At 36.0% G+C, this 20,744-nt stretch overlaps 1 protein-coding gene across 1 annotated transcript in view; it reads right to left on the minus strand.

Moving 5' to 3' along the window:
* Window positions 1-20,744, minus strand: part of PIEZO2 (piezo type mechanosensitive ion channel component 2) — a 280,908-nt gene that overhangs the window by 35,449 nt on the left and 224,715 nt on the right. Inside the window, exons 26-33 of the mRNA XM_065752657.1 lie at window positions 17,465-17,708; window positions 16,281-16,377; window positions 14,134-14,293; window positions 11,707-11,796; window positions 9,236-9,357; window positions 8,375-8,446; window positions 4,503-4,606; window positions 764-875 (exon numbers count right to left, since the gene is read on the minus strand). Coding sequence (XP_065608729.1) covers window positions 764-875; window positions 4,503-4,606; window positions 8,375-8,446; window positions 9,236-9,357; window positions 11,707-11,796; window positions 14,134-14,293; window positions 16,281-16,377; window positions 17,465-17,708 — 1,001 coding nt within the window. The remainder of the gene's footprint in view (window positions 1-763; window positions 876-4,502; window positions 4,607-8,374; window positions 8,447-9,235; window positions 9,358-11,706; window positions 11,797-14,133; window positions 14,294-16,280; window positions 16,378-17,464; window positions 17,709-20,744) is intronic.

Consider the following 20,744-nt stretch of genomic DNA (forward strand, 5'->3'; position numbering starts at 1 on the left):
GACTACCCTGCCAGAGCAGGTGCTCACAGGCGACCACTCTTCTCTTGTAATTTCCAGTATCATTTTCTCACTATGTTGTCTGCTGAGCAAAAACATCTGCTACATAGTAACTGAGAATAGCAGCTATAGCTTCATTGACAAATGTTAAATTATAAAGCTTTTTGACATGTAAAGATGACAAATGGAGGAATAGTCCATCTGATTCAGCCTGAATAGGCCCTCCTCTTCCCATCTCTTAAATTCTGAATTATTTTCTTTCCTAGTTTAAAAAGGAGTAAACATTGAGGGGATATGAATCACTTATCAACTGACTTTTTTTCTGAGGCACAAATGACTTTAAATTGCCAGTAAAAAAACCTTAACATCTGCATGTTTTCCTTTTGATACCTGCTGAATTCACTGTGAATTTAAGGGTGTCTGGATATTTGGGCACCTTACCGTCTTTCATGGAAATCACATGCAGCCCTCTCCTGTCCTTTTGCTCCAATAAAGCATACTGTGTAGAGGAAAAGGATGTAGCTTGACTGGCCTTGTCAAGGGCTGGGGCAGTGAGAGCCAGCCAGCCAGCCAAAAGTTAACGCATTTCTCCATGAAGTAATGGCTAGAGACCAGTAAAGTTACATTATGGCAGATGGTTCTTTTCCAGTTCCTAGCTACAGTGGAGAGCATTTGTCCTCTAAAGATCAGCTTCTTTTCACTACCATGAACAACAGGCAGTACAGCTAAAATGTGGTTACACTTTTTAAGTCAGAAGTGTACGTACCATCCCCATATACTTTACGCCTTCGCTTCTCCTCTTTTTGAAAACTTTTCTTTTCTTTGCGCCTCTGTCGTAGTGCAGTTTTAGGATCAGTAATCCAGGCCTGATAAACAAACTGGAAGGAACAAACTCATTTATTTCAAAGTTCTTCATGTTCTCAGAGTAAGCCATAGAATAAGCCATAAGCAGGACTACATAGTTTGAGTAAGCGCATTCAGATCTGCAGGGGTAAGCAAATATTTTGAATCCCAATCCAAACACCTCTCCTGTGGATCTGCTGAGTTTTCATGTGCTATTTTTGCTAGCATAAAACCAAATGTGAAAACACTTGTGGGTGAAACAACTTTCATTAGAACCCACAAAAATTCATGCTCTGAACTCTGGGAATTAATACCCTGTTGTGTATATGGGCTGCTTCACCTGAGTCTTTTAATTTTATGTGTCTGCTTTATTGTTTTGCACACACGATGCAGAGCAATGTAAACTTTAACAGAAAGAGCTGCAATTGACTAATTAAAGCATCAAAAGTTGTGCATTTTTTTTATAATGTAGGTGATGTTTTTTCCTTTTCACAGTATAAAATGAGTAGGTTTATTATCTCTGCACAGTCTCAAAACCAGCACGAGAGAATTCCTCAAATTTCCTTCTCATTTTGACAATGGCTCCCTTTGGTTGAACTCTTCTGCTAGTATTTTTTCAGTTAAAAAATGGAGACAGTGATACTTACATATATCAAGGGAATCTAATCAGGCCAAATCCTGCTCACAGCCCTTGCTCAGATCAACAGTGTGTTGACCTGTATAATCATACAGGTCCAAAATATTTATGGCTCTAGCCATGAAAAATAAAAATATATAAAAAGAAGTTACCAAGAACTAACTTGAACAGTTCTGCCCAAGATGTGAGGGAAGGCTAGAGAAAAAAGCAGTAACACTTTTATATATATATATTTTTTTCTATTCAGCATAAAATGTGAATAACAGAAACTGAAATAACTGAACCTTCTTTTCAGCTACTTAGGACAAAAATTTTTTTTGTTGTTGTTCCTTTTAAGGTTTTCATTTGAAAATGAAAATCATCTTTGACTGGCACTGCATTAATTTATATTTCCAAACAACATGGACTGTAACAGAGATTGGACAGGAAGGCCCAAAGATACATGCATAAGGGTAAAAATAAAACACAGCAATCAAACAGCTCTATTAATTCACAGGACAAACATGCACACAGTGACAGAAACACATGTGTATCTCAGAGAAGCTGGAGCTGCCCCTTACAGGAAACAACAGTAAGTGGCTATTTAGATTATTCATATTTTTAAAATTAGCATATACCAATTGCTTTGGAATAATAAAAGTAATTTTTTTGAACTGTCAATCTGACTTTTTTTGAATATAAAGGAAAAAATAATTTGTTCTTTTTTATCCATGTGTACAATAATGGAGAAGAATTTGTTTTGTTACTGTTCTCTTCCAAATCTCTCAAGATCTCTGTGTTTATTTTAATATATCTGACTTATCCAAAACAAGCATTACCAGTTCCCCTTTCCTTTGTAATAGGTACTTGCCAACAAAGGTGATCTGAGGGAATAGAGATCCTTAAGTGAAACAGCAACACGTTACTCACTGGAAATCAGAAACTCTCAACTCTACAACTGAGATTGATGCTAGCCACAGTCACAGTATGAATAAAGATATTAGTGATAAGAAGCAGATTTGGAAGAGGGTAGGAGATTAGAATGAAGAGAAGGTATTCGTATAATAAGTGTATTATGAATACATCTGTTAAGCACTGGGCACTTTAAGAGCTAGCTGAGTGTATAAACATGTATTCTACTTCTGCTCGAAGGTAGGAAATCTTAGACATATTCAAGGAGGATGTGAAAATGTACTGATTTATGACTATGAAGCCAGAAAAGTAGTGAGACAATAACATGGTACAACAACACGTGTGTTTTAAAAACATTTTACCAGCTTTCTGAGATCAATAACCACAGTGTACTTAAGAAGCATGCAACTGGATGTGACCATCTTGTACAACAGTATCAGAAGAAATCAAGAATTTGGGTCTGCATTTTCTCTCTAGGGCTGCACTTCAGGCAAGACAGACTGATTTTCTTGTTGCTCAATCAATCAAGAAGTAAGAAATGTATTGTATTTAGTAGGAATGAAGCTTTACTTCCCATTATTTTTTGTACCATTCATATAAGAGGAAAAATGCAGACACAGACAGAGGTATATGTTACACCAGGATGGGCCACATACGGAGCACTATCAAAATGTCAAGTACCTTAGCTGCTTTGATTAAATACTGAAGAATAGTTTTGGGAAGTTTAATGATAGACTTTGGCAAAGCTAAAATGGCTGAAGCAAATTTTCCAATAGCTCTCTATAAAGAAGGACAAAGCAATAGCAATTAGTAGAAAACGAGAAGATATTAATAGAACATATCTATTGCATGATCACACCTAGATTATTTATAAAAGATTTACATCCATTGACTCCAGTATGGAAAAAAAGATCATGTGTGATGTCTATAACACCTGCATTATATAATAAACCAAATCTTAAAATTCTCCCTTGAGGTGACTATTGTAAACTATTTAAACTAATAAAATATATACATTAAATAATTCTTAAGCAGACTGTGCCACAAAATAAGTTCGCTCTGCTAGTATTAAGACCACATACATCATGACGGAGGGCATATGAAGCATGATGATCTAATGGTGAGCAAATTTTCATAAACAAACACAATTTTATTTTCTGGTCAACATCTTTGTGTTTAACATACTGCAGAACTGGTCATTGTTTGTGGAAGAAGTTGCCTGCTCTTCCTTGGGCTGGGGCTTTAGTAACACGCCAGTTCTGGAGCAATGTAAGGGTGGAAAGGCACGTCAACAAGGAGTCACATATTTCCTTAAGATTTGAGTCGAGGACCTAAAACATTCAGCAGTATTTCTGAAATTCTTCCACAGCTAAAATTACATTTTTATAAAGACTAAAGCAATCTTATGCACATGAGTGTTTCACTAACTTTTTCACCTTGGTTCTTAAGTTAAGCTGGTGTGTTCCATAATTGGTGCTACAAAGATCAAGCAATTCATTAATAGGAATCTAGTTAGGAAACTTCAGCTACATTTTTATCATTGTATCCTCTTACTTCAACATAGTCCATCACTTAAAACGCAACATGTAAATTAACACTATCCTGTAAAAGAAATAGGAAAAAGTGTTGTGGTCGCTTTTTATATTATTAAGCTCTTTATAACCCAAGGATATATTTTTCAGGTACATTAGTATCACTAGTGAAAAAAACTTTAAAAATATTTATTTTTTTCTTTATGTAAAGTTGCTTATTTTTTGGGTCATTTCTCCATGCAATAATAGCATCTATTCAAAAACAAAAAATCGTTAAAGCGTTCCATGGCAGAATAGACAGCTTCCTCACTTGTCTGTACAGCAATATAGAAATACAAAGCTCAGATTCAGAAGCTTTGTTTTTGATTTTTGTTTTCCTCTGGCAGAAATGAGAGAAGATGTGATTTCATTATAGTTATTGTAGGAAATTGGCAATGCTTAAAACAAGTAAAATTGTATTTTAAATTGGCAAGAAATTTCATTTGCAATACTTTTCAGATGTTCTTTATATGTACTAGCTCCTAGAATATATGAGCCTGTGTTAAGAGAAACCCGAATTGTTTCTTCAATTATCAACTACCAAGGAATTAACTGAAAAGTACCTGAAATGCAGATTTTTTTCGAGGCTCTTCCTCTTCTTTTTTCTCTTCTTCCTCTTCCTCTTCACTGTCCGTCTCAAACAAATAATAATTTCCACTTCTGACCACTAAGTAAAACAAAATATTTTCTTATTTTTCTGAAAAGTTCTATTCTGAACTGCCACAAGACCTATAAACAGCCAGCTAGTCATTTACAAACTCATAATCAGGAGAGATGAAAATACAGAAGTAAGAGATGAATGGGTCTCAGAAAAATTACCTAATGTTAGTCTGTGATACTTTTGGGCATGGATGAGATCTAAACAAGAACTAAGGAAAGATCATGAGAAGAAAATATAAAGAAAAAATTGATGTTTATCAAGTTACGAGGTACATATTTTAGAAATAAATGGTAATTTAGCATGAATGAGTTGAGAAGTGAAAGTTATTTGAGGGACTAAAAAGAGCCCAGCAGATAAATGAATTTACATAAACAGTACCACTGGACAAAAAATAAAGAAAAGCTCTTTAAAATGATCAGTCATCCTTCAAACTATGGGATGGTATAAATTATCACTTTCTTCAAACTTTTAAGTAATGGAAAACCTTGGCTTGTTTAGAATAGATCACTTGGATTCTATGAATGTGAACACAAATGAGTTTCAATTTTTTGCCCATGGATTCAGAAAGAATCTGAAACCTTAATACAATAAAGATGCACAGTGACTAAGCTAGGCCTTATATCCTTGAACAGAAGCAATGTTTTTATCTCTCAGATGGTAACAGGCCTACAGGAATAAACAAGGGAAACAAAATAAATGAAAAATAAGACAATGAGCAAGATAAAAATCAAAATCAGAGCATTACATTCAGCAGTGAAGACTGGTAAATTATTTCTGCATTTAAGCTGAAATATTTAAAGGAGCAGTTACTCAGATGAAAAGTCACAGAATTTGGGTATATGGTTATACTCAGAAGTATATTTAACCCTCATTACAGGCCTCTGGAAAACTGTCAACTTTAATTCTATTCAATCATACCTTGAATTCTACAGAGATGCTCTGTACATAGGTGGTCATACAAAACAACAGTAGAAACCTCAGGGTTCACACACTGTGAAATTTGCCAGATTTCCATTAGATCATAATTTCAGCATCTTAAATTCCCTCACAGAGAAAACCATGTGCCTAGTTATGGCTTTGTAACACCCTTAAAAGCCTTGCAGAGGGACAGAGAGTCCACTTCAGCAGTTGTAATTGTTGAACTGAGGTTAGAAGTCTGGAAATTTCTCAGGTCAAACAAATTAATCATTTCACACAAGGCCTTCTAAGAAAGCCTGCTTAAAGTGCACAGAGGATATAAACATGTTTTAAGAACCAGTAGTCTGCAGTTCTCTTCCATTAAAAAGTGTCTCATAAGCAGCAACAGAAACAGTCAACACAAAAGATCGGGATAAGGTCTGGCATCCAGGAGAAACCTACACCACAGTGCAGCTGTGAACAGCCACAGAGCAGCACACCCAGTCAGGACTGGAAGGCCTGAGCTGGTAGAAAACAAATCAGAAAGGATCTCCCTCCAAAATTTTTCAGTTAGAATATATCTAAAGGGACACCATAATATAGCAATTAATCCCCTTTTACAACTAAAGAGTGAGGTATGATTGAATAGCAATAATGCATTCTTGCACACATCAAAGTGGAGTAAGAAGCGTGTCAGTCCCCTGCAGAGATTATTACAGTGTTCAAACTGCAATAATAAAACAATTCATGGCTATATTGAATTCAGGGCCCCTCTTCCTACTGCAGATTGAGACTGTCTCCAACTGATAAATGGTACTTGCAGGCTTTGTGGAATAAGATGGAAAAGGCAGGAGGTGAGTCTTGCAGGAGAGGTCACAAAACACTAGCTTCTGTTTGTGTCCAGAGGGAAAGAACTCCCCAGGACAGCTGCAAACTCCATTTTTTCCACTTGGTCAGATACAACTCTGCACGTCAGGAGAAGCTGAGGACCTCTAAGCATGTGGCCCTAGCTCCTGCTGATCTTTGTGGGGCTCCATATCAGATCCACAAGCACAAAGAACTCAGAGAGTTTCACTGAGGAAAGCCTCATACATTTTTCTCATCTTTTCCACTCAGACCCAAATTCATTACTGCATTTTTATTCCTATGAATATAAAATGGGGTCTCTTTCTGTAGAATAAACTAAAATAAGTGGTATAAGAATGAAAACAACAATTTAAACTAAACATCAGAACTGGAATAAAACTTTAAGCTTTAGCAACCTCAACAGCATATATACAGCCACAACTTCATTTACTGGAAAAAAGAACAACTGGAGAACGCTGCAGGATTACAGCACAGTGTTTCAGAAGGATAGATGAGGAATGACACATGAGAAATATCACTCTATTTTTGTTTGTAAACCTGCAAACACCTACTGCAAGTGCCATGTTTCAATGAGTGGGGAAGCAAGCCACATGGCAGGCAATTACTGTATGTAGATCAGGGTCTATGATGTTTCCCACAAGGTTTTGCATTATTGCAGTAAATAATTTCAAGGATGCTCACTGTTTAAATACCAAAACATAAGTTCCACCTAAGAACATTAAATAATGAGGGTAAAATAAGTAAAAGCGAAAAGTCAATGTCTTTCTTTGAGCAGTTCTTCTCACCACAAAACCAGTGGTAAATAAACAAGAGACCATATCCCATTCCTTCTAAATCACTCTAAGTTGGAATTCTACAGCAAAAACTCACAAACTAGAGTTTTAATCTGTTTTGACATTATTGTTCTTAGTAAAAACTACAGGAAAAGAAGTTTGTTTTCACAAGACTTATGAAAAGGGATAGGTCTCTCTAAAGTGGCAGTGTGCCCTTTAGAAAAATAAAAATAGAGACATAGTTTACTTGTGACTTGATAGAAATAAGCATCCAGTATTTTGTTAAACACTGCTGATATATATATATGCTGGATATATAAACAAATACACAAATGTAAATTAAGGAGTCTGTAGACATTTAAAATTATTACTAGTGTAACTCTTGTCAAAATAAATGACCAGGTGCAATACATTTAACTCTGGTCAGTGGTATATATCTGAATATTTTTAGAATCTTCAGAAGATATTAAGTAGTTTGCATCTTATTTCCTTGAACAAAGATCCAATAGCATCTGATTTAAGATTGCAGTCTACTTAGTTTTCTTCTGTTTTACTCAATCAATAGTGTAAGGAAGAACTCTTTATCTACTTGGACTGAGATGGAAATACATTAGAATACCACAATGAAAACAATGATATGAGATTAATAATTTCTTGTGTACTAGGCTGAACATAGTTTTGCTCACAAATAAACACAAAAAATATGTAAATAGCAATATCAGAAATAGTCAGCTGAGCTCTGTGCTTCCCAATCTGGGAACAATCTAACAACTTTACTGTGGTATTCATATTTCTACAGCTGACCACAGAATCACTGAATGACCATAAAAAAGATCCATGATGTATGCATATAAAAACAAAATTATGACTTATCTTAGAACACATTAGCAAACCTTCACTTTCACATGGTTAAATATATTGTACATTGCAGTAGGGGAGTGTTGAGACTTTTGAGGACACAATTTTTTTTCATGATTTTTATCTGATTTAATATTTTTCTAAAAATGCCCGAAGTGTCATAAGCTATGCTTCCAAGGTAAGTGTGTGTATATATATATGGTTAACCTTCCTATTAGAAGATTTGGAAGTAGAAATTATTTGCTAAAATAAACAAGACTTCTATCAAGTCACAATCATAAAATCAGGCATAAAACAAACAGGTCAGGGAATGCCTTCATTCTGGTCAAGGATATAAGGGTTAAATCCACATATTTGTAAAATGATTGAGAAAACCTACTGGAAGCATGATCAACCCAAGGCCGCCACCACAGCTTTTTTTTGCCCTTGGCTTTCTCTTTGTCTGCTTCTCCTAAAATGAAATATGTCCAAACATTAATTTTACAAAATGAGAAACGTTCATTATACTGATTAATCATTTTTCATTTCTCTTGAAAGAGCAAAATTTCATGAGCACATCAGATGATAGATATACTGAATATATTCAGTATAGAAGTCATTTAAAAGCATGACCACCCATCACAAATACTCTAGGTTATGCAGCAGTTAGAACAGAATTCTATGCTAAAACAGCTTAAAAGTTCAGTTTTGTATTTTAAAACATGCAGTCACACTTCACTGCAATAATAGTGAATAATAACTTTTCTTAAATCCCTCTGAATTTCAAGCACCAAAATTTTAGATCCCGTAAATGCTGATCCTAAGTCAGTGCTGGAAATGTGGCACTAGATAGATATCATTTATCCGTCCCCACATTTTAAACAACATTAAAAAAGCATACAAATATTTCAGCATCTTAAAAAAAAAAGCCTCACAGCATCCAGAAAACCTTGCTGGAAAAATGTGAATTCGACCTACTTGCAGCACTGTGGTTTATACACAATGATTTTGTTCAAAAACAAACCTCTGCTGCTATTCAGCTCTTTGCCAACAACCCAAAGTTAACCAAAAGTAACCTCCAAGCACACAAGTCTTCTTGCAATGTAAAATCTCAGATTTTTTGGCTGAATGTTACTGAGCTATGAACCTTGTTCAGTGATGAACATTTTGAAGAACGATTTCTCATTTGCCCAACAATTCTATTGTCTATTAGGTCCTTAGCATTCAACTGCTGTTAAGGCACGACAAAGGCTAATGGTACCTTCATCATCTTCTTCCGAAACCTTCCGAATTTCAGGCCCCTCTGTGGAATCCTGTGTCATGCTTAGCATCCTCTCTTTACCCTTTTTGTATTTTTGCTGCCTGGCTTTGATGCGATCCATTCTAGCAAAAGGAAGAGTCTTATTATATTCTGGTCTTCACCCCTTTCAACCCACTCTGAAAGAGTGCTGTTAAAATTCATTCATACAGACACAAACAATTCTCCTAGGAGAGTCCACTACATATTGTCACTAATCTTGCCTTTAAAAATGAGGACATAAATGGGTCCGAAGGGGCTGGCTGGAAGGGCCAAACCTGGAGGCTCACCCACTGATCAGTCAGAGTTGAGTTGCCTGCTACCACATGACGGTTTTACCTACCCCTCTTCAACTATCTTTCGGTTACCGGAAAGAGAAGAAATTGCTGTAAAGAGCTACAATACAGCAAATAAAGTTCTGAAATAAAAGGAATTTTGTCTAATGCAGTGGTTTTCCTGAAACTTGCCACTCAGTCAGGAATGGGGCTGCTCCTGCATTGCTTGTGCTACATCCAATTTCAACCTTAATACTGTCATGTGTCCTACATATCTGGAGCCACAGGAGACTTAAACTGGTTCAGCTGTGTCCAGATGCAGGCAGACCTTTAATTTTCCTTCTTGCAACCCTGTGAACAGCATAATCTGGTCTTTTAGGTCTTTTAAGTTGCCACATTTTAAAAAACAGTAGTAAGAAAAATGAAGTCAACAATAACAAATAATTTCAACACAATTTAGACTAGAAGCAAATAGTTTGTTATTTTTAATAAAAAATACCTGAGTGCATTTTGATCATTTATCTGTCTATATGTTATGGATGAAAAAATGACTGAAGAATGGGCATTACTGAATGAATTGAAACACACATCTTCCACTATTGTAGTTGGACATACTGCACATATGAACTAGTGATTTTCACAGAAACATAAATTAACTTTGGAAATGTAAGCAGTACCGTCTCCTTGATCTTAATTGTTTAGAATTAACTGAAAAGAATGAGTTCCAAGAAAGGCACATGTCTCCAACTAAGGTTGATTCAAGCACAGCACAGTATCAGCAACAGCTGAATACATCTGGTGGAAAACCCCAAGTGAACCAGCAGGGAGCATGATCCCTGAAGCCTTCTGGTGTTTCAGTTATCAAGTGGAAGGAGGTTATAGACATTTGGTTAGGAAGCAGATATGGCATTTCATGCACTGTGATGGAGGATCTTTGAAAGTTTTTGCAGTTACTAAATAAGAATGTTGGCTGGATACAACAAAAAGTAGACAGTATAAAGAGAAATAATCTCCAGCATAGTTAAACTGAATGAAATAATTTATTTGAATGTAAAATATTATATTTACATATACTCTAACTAACCACAAACTAAACTGAATAAGTAGGTAAGCAACAAATTTTACTAGGAATTCAAATATACAGAATGAAATCCTAATAATTCTAAAGTCAACGAGAATACTGTCATTCATTAAAGCAGGGCCATGACGTTACTCATTTGGCTTTTAAATATAGCTTTCTTAATTCAGCCCTTCGCTGTTTAGATTTCTGCTTTTTTCTAATCCAGCTACTATGTCCCAGTCTCCCAAGTTTTAACCATATGTACTTGCACCTTCAAGTGAGACAGGGTTAATATGGCACTTCTTATTCATAATGTGCCTACATTATCAATAATGTGCCTTTTCATGAGTTTCACAGTGGAATAGGCATTTCTTTGTTCTCTTTCCTTCTTTTATGAGAGAGAGCGAGCAAGAGAAAGCAGAGTTCTAGTGGAAAGGAAGAAAGGTAGAAAGAGGAAAAAAGAAAGCTTCTTTCACATTTCCGCATTTTCACATTTCCTCATGTCACATGCTTTCATGCCACACAAAGCAGGACAACCCAAAACCTCGAGTAGAAAGCAAAACATAGCATGTAGTAATGCAAACTATCTCTTAAATGTGGTCATGTTGCTATGACACTCAAGTATGGAACAGTTAGATGATGATTTTTATAACTTGTCATCATTTAGAAGAACCTTCAGAATAAGTAGGGATGTTCACATCCTCTCTATACAAAATATCAGTTTCCATTTCAAAATGCTGTTGCCATTTCAGTAGGCACATCAGAACATTTCATCCCGATTTTTCGTCAACCTTGCAAACCCTTGTCCTAGAATTGTGAGTCTATTTTTAAAAGAAAATTAAGCCTATGCAGCATGTTGTCTTTCCAGAAAACTAGAAAACTCTAATGTTACTCTAAAACTGAGTAACACTGAAGAGCCTAACATCTCTGAACACCCAGAACAACAGTTTTGTAGTTGCAAAATCATACTTCAAAAAACTACTAATCACTTCTACAAAATAAGGGGCTAGATAAATACCAAGAATCAGTGAAAAATATACAAACACAGACATGTCCATGTATTTAGTTGTGTATATAAATACATATATATAAATACATACTGTCTTTTCAGTTGGTCCATTGATTTTTTTTCCTCTTCAATTCTTGCCTTTACAGCCTTAACAATTGTAGCTTGGAAAAGCTCAGCACCCCTACAGCAGAAATGAGTGCAGAAGAAAGGAAAAGAGAGGAAAGATTAAATGTTTCCAAGTATCCTGTATGCCAGCAAACCACTTCATTTGCTGTAAAGAGATAATCAATGAATCTAGAATATTAATCCCCCTACAGCCAATTATTTCAAGAGCTGGGGTCAAGCATTGTGATCCCTACTTGGCCTAAAAGTTCTAAGAGCTCCTGCAGCTATTGATGGGTGACTTAAGTTTCCATTTGCAAAGAATACAAAATATGGATAGGTTCAGGACTTCTTGCTCACTTCCAGGATTTGGCCTTTGTAGTTGTTTCTTCATTGTAATCACCTTCCCCTCTGACTCATAGTCCCCTGGAAATTATGAGTTAAGCCCAGCACAGGAATTTTTCCTTCATCCAGAACCTTAATGAACATAGCTTCAGCTGCACTTTCACCATCTCAACATTACAGTGCTTTCTATCTGTTGACACAAACTCTTGAGCAGATTTCTGGTGTTACAAAATAATATGACTTTTAAATTCATTTCACTACAAATGCAATTGACTCAGTGATTTAAATACCTGGAAAATGCATCTCTACCATTCAAACAGTCTTCATTCACTCAAGAGTTCTCAAAAAGTCTTGAAGACTCTCAGAGACTTTCTCAGAGAATAGAGTAGGTTTAAAGCCTTCCCTCTCGTTATTTGCGTCAAGAATTCAGTAAGAACATCTCTAGATTCAGAAGTCTACTTCTAACTAATTTTTCAACTGTCTTCTCTGACAGATTTTTGGTTCTTCCATGTAATATGCAAAATAATCACAATAATGTTTATTTCCAGATGAATATTTTTTTTCCCCGAAGTATGGTAAAGTACAGCAAAGGATGATGTGTTCTTCTTAGCAACTTGATCACCTCTAAATTCTTACAGACTGTTGAAAACTGACACTGGAGAATTTTCACAATTATTTGAAACACAATCTTATTTGGATAAGGATTTTTTATTTCAGTTAACTTTTACTAGAAGACAGGCACAAGCTATACTGTCTGAATCCAAATATGACCTTTTCCATAGTCTAAATAAATCAAAAGCTTGGATTTTAGCAATGCACACAGTGAGCTAAAAAATGTTAATAAGATTGCTGTATTTATGATGCTGCTTCCAGTAGCATCTCAGTAAATCCCTGGTCATTAACATATTTATCTTTACAAAGCTTCAGGCATAGGCCACTATGTCTCCCCTTTTGCTGCTGGATAGGTTCAGCATCTGACCAAGAGATACAAAGCTGGAAGTCGAAAACAAACTTTTTTTTTTTTCAACACAGTCCAGTGCCATCTATGTTAGACTGCTCTTCCTTCTGGATGCTAACTCTCCAATTTAGGTGGCATTTCAATAATAATGATATCGCTTTGTTCTATGTTTACTGTGAAATTAGCACAGGGAAAAAAAAAAAGATACAAAAAACAGTATCCAGTACTCTTTCCCATTGGCACTGAAATTCACCCCAAAGTAAAAGTCTGAGAGACACAGTATGGGACTGAGGGATAAATCTTTAGATAGTCCTATTTGCAGCAGTGAATTTGGTCAGCATATGTAGCTAAGAATGTCTCTTTTTTAAAGAAATCCCAGGATAGGAAAGGGAAGGAAGATAAAAAAGAATTCTCCTTAGGACATGCAAGTCAAATTTGCTCTCACACAATTTTAACAAATGTAGTTCTTCAGAAATCTTACTGAAACTACAAATAGTTTCATTTCTGATCTGCCTTCTTAAAACAGAACAAAAACAAAAAGACAACAGAAAGCAAAAAAATAACAAGCAAAAGCAGCTGTGCTACTGACAGCTGTGAGAAGATGATTGTGGAAAAGTATAGGTAACAGACACAAAGTGACACTTCTTTGTCACATCATACTTGGATTTCAGTGATGAGACACTTAGTGTCTTTCTGAATCAAATATCATTATTTCTCTGCATTTTTCCCAGTGGGACATTTTTTGGATATGTGATTTCTATGGCCCATTTTCTCAGACTCTTATCTCAGAAAGTTTTCCTTCCAAGGCTTAAAAACTCTGACATTAGCTCCTGTATGTACTGATGTTGAGAGACTGCTGCAACACACATCAACTTCCATAGCTTTTAATTAAAGCTATGAAATCATCAGATACTGTTTGGTGGGTTTAATTACTATCAGATTCTTAAAAGTTTTCTCATGTGCTGTATCAGAGTTAGAGTCATAATTATTAATTTAGCATGGATTATTCAAATCAGTGTTAACTACCACAGCTCCATTGATGGTATATATCATAAAGAGTAGGGCTATTTTGAGGAAGTTAAGCTGTTTATTCTTTTTTTAACATAACATTACCTTGATGCTAGGATCTGGGAAGCTTTTATATCTGCAACCACATGAAGGAAGTAATAACTCATGAAGACTCTTCTTTGCAGCAGCAAAAAGGCAAAACATATACTGTCCCAAATGATTCCTGCTTCTCCACTAGGTAGTTTACAATCTGCATTGTTGGTTGCTGGAAAGAAGAAACCATCAGTGTAAGAACTGTTATATTAAGTATTTTTTATAATGTTTAATCATTTAAATAATGCCATTAATTGGTTTTAAATAAAGCTTTTAAACTGAATTGAATTGAGGTCCTTCAACTTCATTTTTCTTTAGAAAACTGACACGCATTTCTGTGTGAAGTATGCTATATATAGCACACAGTTTCTTATACTGCAGATTGGAAACCTTCTGACAATGTGACATCATATGAAAACTAGAAATTCACCAGAAGTGAAGAATTCTGAAGCAAATTCACTCTGTCTTAGTAAGTATTTGGGGAATTAAAAAAAAAATATATATATATATTCTTGCTTAGCTTGAAATATTTGATTTCAGCGCTTTTTAGAATGGCACATTTCAGGGTTTTTTTTTTCATTTCAAAATGGCTTTTTGTCTTATTTTTCTATTAAGAACATTATTGACATGAAAATTAAGTGTTCTGCTTCAGCCAAAATAATCTTTTAATTGACTTCTACCACTTAATATATTTCATTTTCCTCTCCGCAACCAAGTTCACAGCAATCCTCAAATGATTCTTTCCATTGCAGATGAGAAAAAGCATTTGAAACCACAAAACTGCTTCCTTTGGGATAGGAGGAGAAAGGCAGAGAGGAAATCCCATTCCTCCTGCCTCTAGATTTTGGCTTTGGGTATTTCTTCCTTTCTTTCCTTATTTATTCTCTAAAGACAGTTCTCTTGGGTATACTCAAAAATCACAACAGTTTTTTTGTAGCTAGACTAGAAATTGAATGGCCTACCCTTCCCTACGGAAGAGAGAGAAGGACTCCAAGGACCAAAGCTGGCGATACAACCAAGCAAGCCAGCCTAACAGGTTAGGAAGCTCAAGCTCCAAGAACTTCAAAGCCTGCTGTGTTCATCCCCTGGGGAGTCAAAGAACCATGTCTAAGTTTCTGATTCTGCTCAAGAAGTTCTGGATAATATGAACCACCAGGCACCAATTATCTTGTGAATGTGCATCTTTGTTTTTCCTATCTTTAAGTCCTACCATCTATTAGAGTCAGACACAGGGATTTTTGAAACAGAAATTCAGAACTCTGCTGCAGATTCACGGGGTTAAAACAGTTCTGTTTCAAATTCTGCTAAAAAATATTGAAAAAAATCACGTGTCTTCATATTGTCAATATAGAACAAATTGTAGAACTAAAACTCACTGAGAGGTTCAGGGTCTTGCTACCCACTTTTCCTTCACCCTTCATCCATTCACAGATACTACCCATTCCCAATCTGTTACCATCACAAACTTGAGAATGATCATTAAAAAAATTGCGTAAGAACAATGTGCTTGGAAAAAAAATTACCATTTTTATGCTAGCTTAGCCTCCTGTCATTTCTTGTTTACCCTTTGAGAAGCTGAACACAGGGAGGAGTGGGAGTTTTCAGCTGAGTGGTGAACTCAGCTTGGAAGGTGAAACCATACTCCCAATTATGTCATCAACTGCACATACAGGGAAATTATATCATCAGATTTTATGTTTAAAGCAAGGTAAATGTGTATATGTGAGTGGCGTTCTTGATTGTTTCCTTTGTACATGTATCTTTCTTGATTCTATGAGGTCGTAGAATGCCAGAATTATTTGGACTGGAAGGGTCCTCAAAGCCCACCCAGTCCCACCCCATGCTATGGGCAGGGCTGCAACCCAGCAGCTCAGCTGCCCAGGGCCACGTCCAACCTGGCCTTGATCACCTCCACGGATGGGACACCCACAGCTTCTCTGGGCAGCTGTGCCAGCACCTCACCATCCTCTGCCCTTTCCCCTTGTCCACCCATGTAAGAAGATTGGTCTCCCTCTTTTTTGGAAGCCCCCTTCAATACTGGATGGTTGCAGTGAGGTCTCCCTGATATTTCCAATTTCTTGCTACTCCACATATGATGAAGATTTTGAAGGTGATCCACTGTTTATAGGAAATTACAAATAAAAATGAGCTATACTTACGGATACGGTAGCCCTTAACTGTACAAGCCAGGCTAAATGCCTGAATCAACCAGCAACTATTTTGAATTAATGACTCAATGTAGCCACATGCTCCTATCTGGAAAGTAAAAGAACAGTTTCATCTAACAAGGCATAGCAGAAATGAAGATAAGAAAAGTATTGCATTTCTTTAAATTACATGCAAATATTTTGACTGCTACTGGCTGTTTTGTATCTCATTAGTAAAACAGAGATTAGTCAAGGAGGGTCTTTACCACATGCACAAATCACTTTAAATGCAAGAATTTGTTCTTTTGGTTATCCATGGGATAGCAGGTAGGTGGGTTTGGTTTTGTTTTTGCAGAGAAAGTGATCTGTCTGTCATGTGATGCAGTGTGACAGCTAAGCAACTTTAATAAATCACCAAGTTAAACTTGAAAACATACATAGACAAGCTGAACATATGCACAACCCCACTGAATTCCCAAGCATAAAATGAAGCACATATGTAAGCATTTAGAACATTTGCAAATTCAAACCACATATAAATCAATTTTATTTCAGAACAGTGACTTATAAATGTAAAAAGAAAAATGTCTCCTCTTTTCAGTCCAGCACTACAAATGCTCAAAGCTAAAAGGCAACTGCCAGGAATAAATCTAAATTTATCTTTCATAAAGTTTTAAGTACTGTCTTGTCTTAATTGCCTATTAGTGTCACTGCAAAGATCTGATCTAAAGAGTTAATTAATGAAAGAAAACCATTAATAATTTGCAGAAGTATTTTATCTTTAATTATAAAATGTCTGATTTCATCTGAAGCTCACACTAGTTCTAAAGGAAAACAGAATGCAGCTTGTAATGTTATAGTCAACCTCACTAACTACATTACATCACACAACCATACCTACTACTAGACTTGAAAATGTTGGTTTTAAATAAAAAGTTTAATTGAATGTGCACTATTTATTGATGGTATAACCTTGAATTTTTTATTCATTTCACTGAAATTTTCACAAGAAACAATTTAACTAGGCAGAGAAACCAGAATCTGATCCTTTGAAAATAGCTTTCAAGCTGTTTTGCAGTCAGACAAGGGTGGCACAATTTCCTATAAGATGTAAGCATTAGCATTCTCTGGATATGCGCTTGCAAAAGGTTGAGGCCCTGAAAAGGATTTTTAATGGCTATGCAGCAGCTACTTACTGAAAGGATGTTCTTCATGGTGATCACAAAAACATTGTATGCAATCAGCCAGTCCCAGTAGCGCAGGATACTCCTGATGGGCTTCAGCAGCAGATCTCCACCAAAGAGAAGGAAGTAAAAGCAGGCAACCAAGTAGCCCATACAGAATATGCTGATCCTCGTCGTTCCCGTGATGAAGATTATAGTAAGCACAAACCAGAAAAGGTAACTGAAGATTATCACCTTATACATATCTAAGTAGGACCTGGAAATAAAAGAAGGAAAAACATTGTCATCTTCAAGGACAATGATATCTTTCCTCTATGTGCACTACTGGCTTCTACTTGTGGCTACAGACACAGTGTTTCTGTCAGCATTTGGGCACCTGCATGGAATTAATGCAGTCAGTGTCTGCCTCATGTACTTGGTTCCAGCTTGTTCATGATGCTCCACACAGCCAGGACATTTTGCATCACATGGGATCAAGGGAGAAAAATATGTTTTTACTGAACTTCATGATAGAGTGATACTATCTTGCAATGTGGTGTATGCAATTTAAAAACTATCTGAGATCATATTTTAAGAAGTCTGGATAATGCTACAGTAAATGTGTCTTCAAAAGCCAGCTATAGCACTTCAGTGCAAACAATCCTGCATTTATCAATGACTTCTGGGAAATTCAGTCTCATCAAAAGAATAGCATTTGAAGACAGTTGCTAAAAATATCTTTCTCCAGTGGAGATCAACTGTAAAGGTTTTGTGCTGTAAAAAGAAATTTGCTACAGAATGTAAATGTGCTAGAATTTACTGAAACATTTGCCAGGGAAGCTGCAAGACAGAGCATATCTGAAATCAGCCCAGTGCACAGTGGGAAAGAGTGAGAAACAACTTGGCATTTTCAGTCTTCAAAATCTTTACTTAATATTGACTCTGAGCTTTCAAATAAGAACATCTGTCAAAGGCAATACCAAATGCTACATATACCTAAACACTGCAAAACCAACTAATGCATGGTTTCCCTCTTTTAGTGTTTTAATTCTAGATGTACTCTGTGTCCAGGGCCTGTTCACCCAGGCTATGAAACTAGACTTGTCAGGAAACCAGGCAGGGAGAAGACACCATGGGAGTACACATACACCTGAGCCAAACCACATAAGGAGTAAATGAACTAACTGCAGCTGATGAAGCCACATAAAAAGGGCCCCGCTGCTTGATGTTCTCAGACTCAGAACTTTCTAGGAGTATGTATTTATAGTCCTACATTTATTCGCATGCAGCTTGCCGAAGCTAACCAGAGAGGCATTTAATGAAAGGTAATGAGAAAGCTCCTCTATGTTTATTTCCCACAGACATTAAAGAAATTTATGGACTGCTGCCTGTGAAGTCTAAAAATGTCATGGCTTCAGAAACACTGCTGGGCTTGGGGCAATAAAACATAAACAAATAATTTGTACACACTAGCAAAATAAAGATGCACAAGGTATCAGCAGAACAGAATTTCACTAATTTAACATACACTCAAAGCAGTTCTCTCACTGTTTCTCCAGGAAAAAAAAAAAAAAAGATTAAATATTTGGTGTTTCTTTAATAATAATCACTTACATGTTAGATGGTTAGGAATCACCTTCCTGAAATTGCAGTATTTCTTTGCTATCAACAGTGTATCAACATCTTAAAAAAAAAATCCCCAAATGGAAATGAATTGATCAAAAACAAATTGATTAAATTGATTCTTGGTTTAACATGGATATTCTATTCAACAACTATGAATTCTAACTCTTAAAAGAGAACTGGAGCTGGCTGCATCCAAACATTCCACCATATTCACAACGCGCTTTGTTGAGTCATAGTGCAACAGCAAATCCTGCTCTCAGATTAAAACTTAAGGAAACAAGAGAGAAAATGACAAGCATGACAGTAACTTAGCTTTTTTTTTCACTATGACATAAATTTGTTACATTATTAGCAGTGATTTAAAATATCAATTTCTAAAATATACTGTAAATATATTAGTTTTGGACATCAGTACACCAAAAAAAAAACAAACAACAAAAACCCATAAAAAGAAAAGAAAGGCTTCTCAAAAGGTAGGAGCCAATACAACTGCATGTAGTTCTTAGAAATGTAAATCTTTCTTATTTTTTTAAATACACAATTACAAGCAATCTCAATGACATAATCGATTCTCACAATTTGACCTTCAAATTGGCACCTCACAGAACATTTCATATAGCTCTGTGTTGGCCCAAGGACAAAGTCACAGTGAACAGAGTGGAAAGAACTACATCTGAATAATCACACGTACATGGAAATATTACCCAAACCATACTTATTTCAACTGTAATACCCTCATACTCCTTTATTAGTCTTTTTCCAAATATCTCCCTAATTTTCTTTAATTATTTACAATATTATAGGTGAGTCAAGTGCTCTAAGAGAGGGGAACCAAAACATTAGGAATTAAGAATTTCATTTTTTTGCTCTGGAGGTTATAAAGCAACAGTGAAAGACTAAAGTACAAGATCACCTTAAAAGCTAAAAAGACCTTACACAAACACTGAGAGACAAGCCATGGGGTACACATCTTTTCAGAAAACTTTTTAATAAACATCAAAAAAAGATTGGTCTTGGATAACATATACCATCTTTTTATCCTTTCATTGCAGACCACACAGATAATTAGTTTAACGCCATGTAAACTTTCCAAACTTCACCTTTTAAGCGGTCATTAAATGTACATCCAACCTCAGGGAAGACAGGTCAATCTCAGGATGGGGCATTTGACAATACAACTAGGAAATCTGAGAGTTGGCTTCTCCCCTTCATTCCCTCAGCTGTGCATTCCTGCCCTTTCTTTCACTCTTGCTCTAAACATTAGTTTAAAGAAGCAAATTTGTGAAAGCCTATTTTTTCTGGGAGAAGGGCTATTTTTCTGACCATTACAACCTTTGAACCAACTCACTACTGGTAGGATGAATGCAAGGGCCAAACAACAGTAATGGTGAGAATGTGCAGCTGGAAGCCGAGGGTACAGCCACACTTGAGAGGAAGATTAGCCATTACGCCATAGTACCAAGAGCATCAAAGCATGGCTTTTGGTAGCACATTAAGTTCTAAATGAGAAAATATGCAGAAGAAACCTGAAAGATAAATGAAAGATAGGAAACTCTATTGGCTATCTGTGTCACTAGCAGACCCACTGATAACTCTAGAAGACTGTATCACCTTGTTCAAAAAAAGGAAGACAATATCTGAAGTTCCCCCATACATCTATTGAACTACTGTAAACTCAGATGGCTGT

The sequence above is a fragment of the Cyrtonyx montezumae genome, unplaced genomic scaffold (genome assembly GCF_038088225.1).
Source record: "Cyrtonyx montezumae isolate F1298 unplaced genomic scaffold, pur_monq_1.0 scaffold_8, whole genome shotgun sequence".
Classification (NCBI taxonomy): Eukaryota; Metazoa; Chordata; class Aves; order Galliformes; family Odontophoridae; genus Cyrtonyx; species Cyrtonyx montezumae.